Source organism: Rattus norvegicus, chromosome 17 (genome assembly GCF_021556685.1).
Source record: "Rattus norvegicus strain SHRSP/BbbUtx chromosome 17, alternate assembly SHRSP_T2T, whole genome shotgun sequence".
In the NCBI taxonomy this organism is placed as follows: Eukaryota; Metazoa; Chordata; class Mammalia; order Rodentia; family Muridae; genus Rattus; species Rattus norvegicus.
In genome coordinates, this window is record NC_141550.1 from 5,161,036 (window position 1) to 5,173,238 (window position 12,203).

At 47.5% G+C, this 12,203-nt stretch overlaps 1 protein-coding gene across 52 annotated transcripts in view; it reads left to right on the forward strand.

Moving 5' to 3' along the window:
- Positions 1-12,203, forward strand: part of Agtpbp1 (ATP/GTP binding carboxypeptidase 1) — a 117,831-nt gene that overhangs the window by 25,741 nt on the left and 79,887 nt on the right. For all 52 annotated transcript variants that reach the window (XR_015640660.1, XR_015640653.1, XR_015640654.1 and 49 more), the window contains 4 exon segments: positions 2,699-2,766; positions 4,396-4,459; positions 5,361-5,507; positions 7,557-7,688. Coding sequence is in view for 35 of the 52 variants with exons in the window: in NM_001106100.2 (NP_001099570.1) it covers positions 2,699-2,766; positions 4,396-4,459; positions 5,361-5,507; positions 7,557-7,688 (411 nt within the window). In the remaining 17 variants the exon portion in view is untranslated.

Sequence of the window (12,203 nt, forward strand, 5' to 3'; positions counted from 1 at the left end):
AGAGAGAGAGACAGAGAGAGCACGAGCTAGCTTATGCACAAACACGCATTTTGGTTCTGCCTCAGTGGCCGGGTGGCTCCGCTGTCTTTGGCCCTTTAGGAGGCAGCTGTGGTGAGAGAGTGTGGAGCAGCCAGGCGCAAGTGAGCCTGCACGTGTAGCCGCCCTCATTTGATTCTGTCCAGAACCCCAGTGAGTTACGACTGCTGCTCACGCTCTCCACCACAGTCCGTGTGTCTGTCTGGAGGGCCTCTGAGATGCGGGCGGGAGGTGGGCTCTGTTCATCTCCTAGGCATCTCAGTTGAGATCCTGCTTACCAAGCACCGAAGCACACCCTGTGCCCTAATTTCCAAAGGTCACACTTTTATAATTCCGCCTCATACAGTATCACTGGCCCTTATAAAACCACAGCCCTAACAGTCTGAACAACTGAGTGTTGCGTGCAGGTCCAGCCTAAAGGCTCTTCTAGGCCGTAACTCTCAGTGTGAGCCACAGTGAGACCCAGAGAAGCCCAGGTGTGCCGTGCACACACCGACTGGACAGAATGGCCCTTCCCAGCCTGGTGAAGTGCAAGTCCTACTTCTCTGTGGCGTGTGGAACACGGCAGGCGGGATGTGAGCTCTGAAGGGCTGCGCTCTTCCTGACCCTTGAGTGCTCTCAGCTGTAACCTGCCTGGCTTCTTCCTGGGCTCTGTTTGCTGTCTGCAGATTTCCTCAGTAGATGTTTATGTTTCTGGGGTCTCCATCTCTGTGCATCATCCTGGTCCTGAGAGTGGTCATTGCACAGACTGACAAAGTAGAGCACAGGAGAGGTTTTGTTGTAAGGAGGCCAAGAATCTATGAAGTTTAAGTGGATTCTCCGTATGAACATCACAGTCTTCCGGGGTATGGGAGATGCTGGGGTAGAATGGAATGCCACTGAGTCCAGAATCACTGGATGATGCAGATTGATGAGGGACTTGGAGGCTGCAGGGACTGTGTCTGCAGCCTCACAGTTGCCACTGTTTGAAGCTGAGAGTTGGGTGGCTCACTAGTGATGCAGAGCTCTGCCTTCTGACTAGACCTGCGACATTGCTATCTACAGTGACGTGGTCATGTAAGGCGCCAGCCTGCTTTGTACACCAAGGGTTTACTGATTCTTGAAGTAGTATTCTGTTTTCTCATAACATTTGATATTGTTTGGTGGTGGCAGCTGGGCTGGGTAAAAGGTAAGATTGCCAAAGGAGCACATGCATAAAAACATTTTAGTTTAAAGCACAGTATGCCTGGGGTGAGTCTGCCATGCTGGTTAGCATCAATAGAGGGCAGCACTGAGCAGATGTGAGGGTGTCTTACATTTTCATGACCTTTGACAGCAGGGGACTGGCTTGTGGCCGGTCACAACTTTGTGACAGTCACATGGACGAGTGTGAGATGATACTGAGAGGAGAAGGTCACTGTTAGTGACAGATGCTCAGCTCAAGTCCTGGACCCTTGTTCAGTGTGCATGACAACTGAACTTACACTGAAACCTACATGTGCGTGTGTCACTCTAGTGATCCCATGTTAGCACATCTGCTCTGAGTGGACGTGGACTATGCTAGGACTTGTGTTTTTTCTGATAGGAAACACCAGGAAGAGAATTTAAATTGTTAATAGTTTTTAAAAATCAACACAAAAGAAGGCAGGGAAGGGTGAGTAGGCAATGGTAGGAGACTTGGACACTTGGGGAAGGCTTGGTTTGAGTCTTTCCCCAGGACCCTTTTTGTTGTTATTTTTCTCCCACACGGCCCTCTGCTCCTAAACTCCCTTGATTATTTCCGTATGAAACGTTGAATTTAGCCCTCCTGTTCTTGAAGTTTATTTACATATACTACACTGAGAGTGGATTGTCTTTTATCTTTTAGATCTCAAAAAGTTGAGATCTAATGTCATGATCCCCTGTATCAACACAATTGTGGCATTAATATTCTGGTCAGAAAAAGAGAAGGGCTCCAAACCTCCGAACGCCATGACTGTGTCAGAGTGATCCCGTTCCTCTTAGAGAAGTGTGCAGAGGTGAGGCGGTGAGCTCTGCATTCTGAGGCACTAGGACCCCTGTCTGCTTCATTCTGTCATGAGGTGCCTCCATATAGACCCCTGGATGGAGAGCTAAAGGTGGAACTGAGAGAGCGTAGGGAAGAACACGGATAGGAAAGGCTGGGCCTCTTCTTGTGAATCAGAGAACCGTGAAGAAGATGCAGGAACTTCCGAGTGGAATAGAAGACTGCACAGTCCCCGATCCACCTGTGGGACGGCCATGTGAGTGGCAGCACCTTCTGCCTCTCACAGCGAAGCCCTTCCGTAGGCTCTTCCTTCAGTCACATGACTCAGAATTTTGATCCAGTACTAAATCCAGTGGATGTATTGAGCGCGGCCTTCAGTCCTGCTGAGAGCAGTTTTCCAGCTCTGCCCATAGTCGTGTGTCCGCCTCTCATAGCTCACTGCCAGCTCTCATTGTGAGATTTCTGGAAGGATCAGCAGGGACTTTGATTTGATAGTTCATGACAGTTAAGAAGAGAAGTCTTGTTAACTGAAAGTGGGATCATAACCACAAAACAATAGCATTAGAGGGATGAGTATCCAGGAGCCAGCTTATACTGCTCTCACTGTTAGTTATGTGGAGCAAATGTTATGAATTCTTTTTGCTTCACATTTAAAGTAAGTTATTTTTTACTTTTCAGAAAAAACAAGGAGGGAAATGACAACCAAAGGTTCTACAGGCATGGAAGTTCTGTTGTCAACATTGGAGGTATGACTGACAGCCTTCACTGGTGTTCCCGTCACGGGAGGGGCGATGGAGTGAGCACAGATGCATACAAGCACACACAGACACACGTGTATGCACAGACATTCAGTCACACACACAGACACTCACACTCAGTCACATACACTCACTCAGTCACACACATAGAGACTCACAGTCACACACACTCAGTCACACACTCACACTCAGTCACACACTCACACTCAGTCACACACATACACTCACACTCAGTCACACACAGACATTCATTCACACACATATACACACAGACACACACTCAGTCACACACATATACACACAGACACATACACGCACAGACACACACACTCAGTCACACACATACACTCAGTCACACACATAGATACTCACACACACTCAGTCACACACATAGACATTCATTCACACACATATACACACAGACACATACACTCACATACATAGTCACACACATACACATACATACACACACTCACACACACACTCAGTCACACACACAGACATTCATTCACACACATATACACACAGATACATACACTCACACAGTCACACACATACACATACAGACACACACTCTCATACACACACAGTCACACACATAGATATTCATTCACACACACTCAGTCACACACATACACACTCAGTCTCACACACAGACACACTCACAAACACCCATTTACACCCACTCTCACACCCACACTCACACATACACACAGGAGGAGGAATATTGAAGTAAATACACATGTGAGTGTGCTAATTTACATTATGTAAACATCTGTTTCCTAATGATTATAATAACTAAAATTTAATCTTAGGTATTTTTTAAAACTTCTTTTTAAAGATTTATTTATTTATTATATGTATGCACATGAGTATACTGTAGCTGTCTGCAGACACACCAGAAGAGGGCATCAGATCCTTTTACAGATGGTTGTGAGCCACCTTGTGGTCTCTGGAAATTGAACTCAGGACCTCTGGAAGAGCAGTCAGTGCCATCTCTCCAAAACGTTTTTTAAGACTTAGATCTTTTAAAAAACGTACTGTGTTTGCGTAGGAGAGTACAGTCCACATGTGGGTGAGGCAGTTCGTGGGGTCAGCGCTCTCCTTCCACCTTTAGATGGGTTCTGAGGATTAAAGTCAGACTTGTGCGGCAGGCATCTTCACCTGCAGAGCCCCAAATCTTAGTCCTTTTAATACGAAAAAGAACTTAATCCTTACTGTTTGAGTTAGCTGCGTGTGTCTGTGTGTGTGTGCACGTGTGAAGCAGGTGCCTGTGGAGGCCGCAGGTGCTGGATCCTGTGGAGCTGAGGTGCAGTGAGCTGAGGGTAAAAGCTCCTGCTGCCACTCTGAGGACCTCAGTTCAAGTCCCAGCACTTACACAGTACAGGGGACCTGTGGCTGCATCTCGTCCCACGACCTCAATGTCACCTCCACAAACACAAATACCTAAGTCAGTAAGCCAATGTCAGGAAATGGTGTTAGTAAGAGCACAATGAAGTCAGTGCAGTTGCCTAGAGAGATCACAGTCCTTGCCACACACAGGTCAGTACCTGCAGGTTAGAACATTGGAAATAAAGAGTGTAAGTGTTTTAATAAGAACAATTAACTGTGTTTCAGAACACGAAAGATCTTCAGACTGTACTTAATATCCTGAGCATTCTCATAGAGCTGGTGTCCTCCGGTGAGTGAGTCACGCTGGTTTGGTCTGTATTTGTAAGCAGTGACGAGAGGTGTGTCCTGCGCATGCCGTTTAAACTTTCTTGATGTGCTGAAATTTGGGAAGTGAAATGTTATGTTCCTGTTGTTGCTACTTGCGTGAGGGATGAGGAGAGGGGGAGAGGGAGGGAGAGAAGAGGTTGGGGTAGGTTGGGTGCATGTGTATTACATGGCATTGGGTGTCTTCCTTTCTTACTGGCCACCTTGATCCTTTGAGGCAGAATCCAAACCTGGAACTTGAGGTTTTCAGGTGGGTTAGTAGCCAGCAAGCCCCATTGGTTTTCCTGTCCCGGGTCCCCACTGTGCCGTGAGACTGAGCCCAGCTTCTTTGGTGGCTGGGGGCTGGCCTCCTGGCTGTGTAGGAAGCTCGTCACGGAGCCGCCTCTGCAGTGCACCGCCTGCTTCTTCATGTCAGGTCCCCCGCACGCTGTCCTTGCCGACCGATGCTTGCAGCACCCGAGCCCAGCGTTTTGGTGCCGTTTGTGTTGTGTGCTGCATTTTAGTGTGTCACAGTTAGTGCGACAAGACAGGAGCTGAGTGTGGTGACGCCTGCCTTCCTGCCGGCATTGGCAAGGCCGGAGACCCCAAATTGTAGGGCTGGTCTGGGCCGGATAGTAAGACCTGTGATTGATGGTAGCTGGCGTTAGAAGCCAGTGGATGAGGGGCTGGGGATTTAGCTCAGTGGTAGAGCGCTTACCTAGGAAGCGCAAGGCCCTGGGTTCGGTCCCCAGCTCCGAAAAAAAAGAACCAAAAAAAAAAAAAAAAAAAAAAAGAAGCCAGTGGATGAGACAGTCGTTGAATGCGACCTCACTGTAATGTTCACTACGGGAAGATATGCTGTTTGCAGTATTTTAAAAACATTTTAGGTGGAGGCCGAAGAGCGAGTTTCTTAGTTGCCAAAGGTGGTTCACAGATTCTGTTGCAACTGCTCATGAACGCCAGCAAAGACTCTCCCCCACACGAGGAGGTGATGGTGCAGACTCACTCCATTCTTGCCAAGATTGGACCAAAAGGTAAGAGGTCTGCTTTTATGATTATCGACCGTAGCACGATCTTTGTAACTTTGAATCTTTGTCTTAAACTGCTTAAATTTTGAAGTGCTAAGTTCTCCTTTTTCTTGGGTTTAACCGTGGAATGTTTTTTACAGTTAACAAGAAATGAGGATCCAAGATTCATAATGAGTTGTTTTGAATGTGGTATAAAGTGGAGCAGTGGCAGCGTCTGTGTCTCTCCATGCTTGTGTGCGTACATGCATGTGCACATATATATGTGTATACACACATATGTAGAGAATGCACATGCTGTGTTCAGAAGTTACACGTGTGGAAGTGGGCATGCGCTGTGACTGCGTTCAGTGATGACCATGCTAGTGCTGTGTGCAGTCGAGTGCTCCGGAAAGAATCAGAGCTGCAGAGAGCCATGGGGATGAGGTTGGGCCGAGGACAGGGAGAGCTGCTTATTTAGGGGACAGAAGGTGCCCCCCCTGAATGGAGCCTACAGCGGCGTAGAGGGTTGGGCTGCGTAAGCGGAGAGCAGCTTGTGCAGGTCGTCAGGCAGCGCTGCCTGTGACTAACTGGACCTTCAGCAGCGTGTTTCCGAGTGCAGCCGGGGGCGGCCTCACACTACATGTAGTGCACGTGTTCTCCTGGCCTTGTTTTTCTTTCTTTGTATTTGAGATGCATGAGTTCCTTTTTGTGATATGTTTTAGAACATGAAATAGTTATAGGTAAATATGCTAGTATATTACTCTTCTGTTAATTATAACCAAGTTACCCCTTCTTTTCATGGAATTACGATGTTGGTGTGTTTATTTCTTCCATTTTGGTTTACATAGGTCATTGTTATTTTATCCTGCGTCTTAAATCTGAGCTTTCCCCATTATTATTTGTACAACTTTTCTGTTCTTAAGTCATTCATTGAGGCTATACAGTAATTTCCTGAATAATTTTCTGTTTTTTCCCTGTGGAATGAAAGTGACTTTCCCTGCTGCCTTAGAAGTTGTGTTGTTATGACTTAACCTCCGCTGTTCCTGTTTTTTTTTTTTAATCTTCGTATTCTTCAGCTCTTATTACTTAGTATTTTTTCATGGTTGTGATCTGTTTGTGAATAAAATCAAGAACTTCTGTTCTTTGTAGACACAGTAATGCTCTGAGGTGGAAACGCCTGTTACCCTGACTTGTACATACTGAATGTTTGTGCAATAAGATAGTACCCTGCATTCTACAAATATGTGTAATTGTTGTGTTAGTCGGAAATTGAAAATGAAGCGCTTCGGCGAGGGAGGTGCTCACTGCCTTCACTGCTGTTGCATGTTATGCCTTGTAGCGGCTTATCATCACAGTGTCTCTTCCGATTCCTCATGAATTAAAAACGGTTATCATTTTAAACTGTGTGCATGCGAGTGGACATGCGTGTGTGCCCCTGTGTACATGAACGCAGATGCCGCAGGAGGCCAGAGTTGTTGGGCCTTGGAGCTGACTTGGCTCCCTGCAAGAGCAGTCAGCGCTTCTTCTAGGCCGCCTCTCCAGCTCCTTAGTAGAAATCGCTTTGACAGATTTGCCACATTATTTTCCACTGAAGATACTCATTTTATTAACTTGCATATTGTTTTATAGTATGAAAAGAGTATGCTCGTATTAAATAATGGTGTGCTGGACACTGAGAGTCTCCACTATGTTTCCCATGCGTGCTCGTGGGATGTCACTGAGTTAGACTCGCTGAATAGTAGATCAGTTCCTGGGACTGCCACGTTGGGCTGCTCTAGCTGCTCCCGTCTTATTCTCCTGTCTGTTCCTAGATATGTTGTTATAGGATGTGCTTCAGAAGGATAAGGGGTTTTAGAAGTCATGCAGGAGTTACTATAATCTTGACTATTTCATGTCAACTTTGCATTTATATAAATGCATGGTTGAGGTTTCATGTATCTGCTTCTTGGGCAGTTCTAGTGCTTATACCGCGGGCACATGCTAGGCAAACCCTCTCCCATGACTTATAGCCTGAGTCTTGATTGCTCTTTAAATTATTTTTGTTCAAAAGTTTTATTTGAATAATTTTTTAAACAGATAAAAAATTTGGAGTGAAAGCCAGAGTAAATGGGGCCCTGAATATAACTCTGAACCTGGTCAAGCAGCACTTTCAGAACTACCGCCTGGTTCTGCCTTGTCTTCAGCTGTTACGAGTGTATTCTACCAACTGTGAGTACTGACAGGTGGCTGTGATTGACTCCGGGTCCTGGGTTACACAAAGGAACTTTGGTAGAAAAGTAAGCATTAATGTGACTCCTAAGTCGCAAAAGGAATGTGGGGTAAGAAGGTGAGGTGACTAGATCTAAGGATTGTTACCAGTTGTTAACCTGTAAAGGTCCGGGGTAAGGAGAAGCCACCCATGGAAGAGTACGGAGTGTTGACAATGGGGACATGCTTCTGTCTGTGCAGTAATTTTCAACCTAACACCGTCCAGACTCCCCTGGGAAAGGGTCTCAGTGAGGGAGTCTAGGTCAGGTTGGCCTGTGCTCTGCCGTGGTGAGTACCTGGTTGTTAATGGAGGCGGGAGGCGTCTCCCCTTGTGGGGGGTACTATTCCCTAGGCAGAGGATTCCGAGCTCTGTAAGGTGAGCTGAGGGTCTGCATGCATGCACTGCTCACTCTTCCTTCCTGATCGGGTTTATATGACTGACCGCCTACTTCAGGCTCTTGCTGCCCTGACTCTCTGCTGTGATGGAGTGTTTCCTGAATTTATGAGCTAAATAAAACCTTTCCCCATAGATTGTTTCTGTCGGGGTATTTTGATCACAGCAACAGGGAACAAAGATAAGGTACTGTCATAGCATTTCTCTTGCTGCGAGCAGACATCATGACCATGGCATCTTACAACAGACACACTTAATTGTGTCTGGCTTACAGCTCAGAGGTTTAGTCTGTTGTTGTCATGATGGGTAACATGGTAGCTTGCAGGCAGACATGGTACTGGCGAAGGGGCTGAGAGTTCTATGTCCCAATCCCCAGGCAGCAGGAAGAACAAGCAGGCCACTCTAGGCCTGGCTTGAGTCTGTCAGATCTCCAAGGCCATCCCCTACTGCCACACTGTCAACAAATCCACACCTACTCCAATAAGGCCACATTTCCTGATAGTGCCACTCCCTGTGGGCCTATGGGGCCATTTTCTTTCAAACCACCACAGACACTCTATATTCATGGATGAAAGAGAAGGAAGACACATAGGAATTCTCACCAGCAGTGTTGAATTATCATCCCGTGATAGGAAGGCCGCAGAGTATACAGTGGCTGGTGCTGGAGTCTCCAAGGAAGATAGAGACAAGAGTGATTGTGTAGGGATGGCTTCCAGTAGCCCAAAGCCGTCGCTCACTCTGTGATCTGAGGTCTCAAACCTGAGGCAAACATTTCCTGTGTGGTTTCTGACTGTGAAATGAATGAACCATGGGGAAATGGCTTATGACTTAGAAAAGTGTTCTTTGTACAGGAGTAATGACCTGAGCTTTGATCCCTTTGCCCATACGCTATCACGGGAAGGAGCTGAGAGGGGGATCCCTGGAGCCTGTCCCCAGCTTGTCTTCATAAACCACTCAACTGTAGTTGCAGGGAGAGATCCTCTGTCAAAAATGCAGAACAGGGTTGAGGATTTAGCTCAGTGGTAGAACTCTTGCCCAGCAAGCGCAAGGCCCTGGGTTCGGTCCTCAGCTCCGGGGGGAAAAAAAACCAAAAAAAACCCCCAAAAAACCCAAAAATGTAGAACAATAGAAGAAATGTAGAACACTAGGTCAATAGATGTTGACCTCTGGCCTCTGTGGATACACTCATGTGCGCACGCACACACACACACACACACACACACACACGCACGCACACACGCACACACACATGCACACGTAGTTAGAAATAATGAAAAAATATGATCCAGTGTATGTGGTATAGTTTTGTTGAAGGTGTGCTCAGAAAAGTGACAAACACCTATGACTAAAAAGGACATAAAGAAATGGAAAAGTTTGGTATTTAATCAACAGAGTTAAGAACACATAGAAACAGGAAAATCGAGGGAGGAGTTAGGAAAGGAACAAAAGAAAAACACGACTTAGATGCTGGCCCTTAGGAGGCAGAGGCAGGCAGACCTCAGCCTGATCTATGGCGTGAGTGCCAGGCCAGCCAGGGCTGCAGGGAGAAAGCATTGTCTCCAAACCAAAAACAAAGCAAACAACAACAACAAAAAGAAAAGATGAACATGGAAAAGAGAAAAATCATTTAAAAACATTAAAACCTGATTAGAATTAAAAATTAAAAATGAAATAATTTTGGATATAGCACCCAACCGAGAAAGGTGTTGGATGCGTCAGTGGGAGCTGCTGTGGCGAAGGGCAGAGCAGTGTCTCTGTGCACACAGGAGCCGCCAGTTTGGTGGCATTTTACTGACATAACCAGCAGAAGGCGGCAGAGGGTTTCTCTGTGTGTCCCTGGCTGACCTGGAACTCGCTCTGTAGAACAGGCTGGCCTCAAATTTAGAGATCCCCCTGCTCTGCTTCATGAGTGCTGAGATTAAAGGCTACCACACTGTTTCTGTGTAATTTCTTTAGCGTTTGTCAGAATTTAAAATACCGGGCACAGTCTTCCCACTGCCTTTTGTCTGTGGATACTGGACTGTTGCTGTTTGGGCCTCCTCAGGGTTGCACTAGTGAAGGTCACTTGGTCGGACTCTACAGAGTGCTCTGAGCTCTACCCTGGCTTTCTGAAGTGCACACGCACTTTGCTGCTGCTTGGGCATTGCAGCAGGAGGGCGTAACTCAGGAAGTCCTTGCTCTCTTCTCTCCCTACCACTCGAAGCCCTGTTCACACTAACACATTGCCCGTCCTGCACCTCCGCTCCTGCACCTTCACTCTGTCTCATGTTCACACCATGGCGCTCACATTAACATTGTCCATCCTGCACCTCCACTCCTGACCCGTGTTTACACCTTGGCTCTCACTCTAACATTGTCCATCCTGCACCTCCACTCCTGACCCATGTTCACACCATGGCTCTCACTCTAACATTGTCCATCCTGCACCTCTACTCCTGACCTGTGTTCACACCTTGGCACTCACTCTCACATTGTCCATCCTGCACCTCCACTCCTGACCCGTGTTCACACCATAGTGTTCACTCTAACATTGTCCATCCTGCACCTCCGCTCCTGACCCGTGTTCACACCATGGTGCTCACACTAACATTGTCCATCCTGCACCTCCACTCCTGACCCGTGTTCACACCATGGTGCTCACACTAACATTGTCCATCCTGCACCTCCATTCCTGACCCGTGTTCACACCATAGTGTTCACTCTAACATTGTCCATCCTGCACCTCCGCTCCTGACCCGTGTTCACACCATGGTGCTCACACTAACATTGTCCATCCTGCACCTCCACTCCTGACCCATGTTCACACCATGGTGCTCACACTAACATTGTCCATCCTGCACCTCCACTCCTGACCCGTGTTCACACCATGGCTCTCACTCTAACATTGTCCATCCTGCACCTCTACTCCTGACCTGTGTTCACACCTTGGCACTCACTCTCACATTGTCCATCCTGCACCTCCACTCCTGACCCGTGTTCACACCATGGTGCTCACACTAACATTGTCCATCCTGCACCTCCACTCCTGACCCGTGTTTACACCTTGGCTCTCACTCTAACATTGTCCATCCTGCACCTCTACTCCTGACCCGTGTTCACACCATGGCTCTCACTCTAACATTGTCCATCCTGCACCTCTACTCCTGACCTGTGTTCACACCTTGGCACTCACTCTTACATTGTCCATCCTGCACCTCCGCTCCTGACCCGTGTTCACACCATGGTGCTCACACTAACATTGTCCATCCTGCACCTCTACTCCTGACCTGTGTTCACACCTTGGCACTCTCTCTCACATTGTCCATCCTGCACCTCCACTCCTGACCCGTGTTCACACCATAGTGTTCACTCTAACATTGTCCATCCTGCACCTCCGCTCCTGACCCGTGTTCACACCATGGCTCTCACTCTAACATTGTCCATCCTGCACCTCTACTCCTGACCTGTGTTCACACCTTGGCGCTCACTCTCACATTGTCCATCCTGCACCTCCACTCCTGACCCGTGTTCACACCATGGTGCTCACACTAACATTGTCCATCCTGCACCTCCACTCCTGACCCGTGCTCACACCATGGTGCTCACACTAACATTGTCCATCCTGCACCTCTACTCCTGTTCCATGTTCACACCATGGTGCTCACTCTAGCATTGTCCGTCCCGCACCTCTGCTCCTGAGCTATTGAAGACCCATCCTTCACTCCTAGCTCCTGCCATCCCAACTCCTGATCACGTTGAGTGAGCTCAGCCATCATCTCCAGAAATCTCTGTGTCTCATTCTGGGGGTGCCCCAGTGGAATAAAACAGCCTACCATTCTTTCTGCATCTAGAGAATGACATAGAAATGAAAATGTTCTCTGCTGTGCTCACTAAACTTCCAGGTTGCTTAGAGCAGAGCCTGTACACTTCTTGTCTTTGATTCCCAGCACATGCTTTCCTGGTGTCATCTGATAGCAGTTTTTATAATCCTAGTTGCTCACAATTTTCCATAAAAACAATGCAAAATCCCAACCCCCCTAAACCCCGTGGCTGGCCTTGAGAGTGCCCCCGGTAGCTTGCATTCATATTGACTAGATACTTCG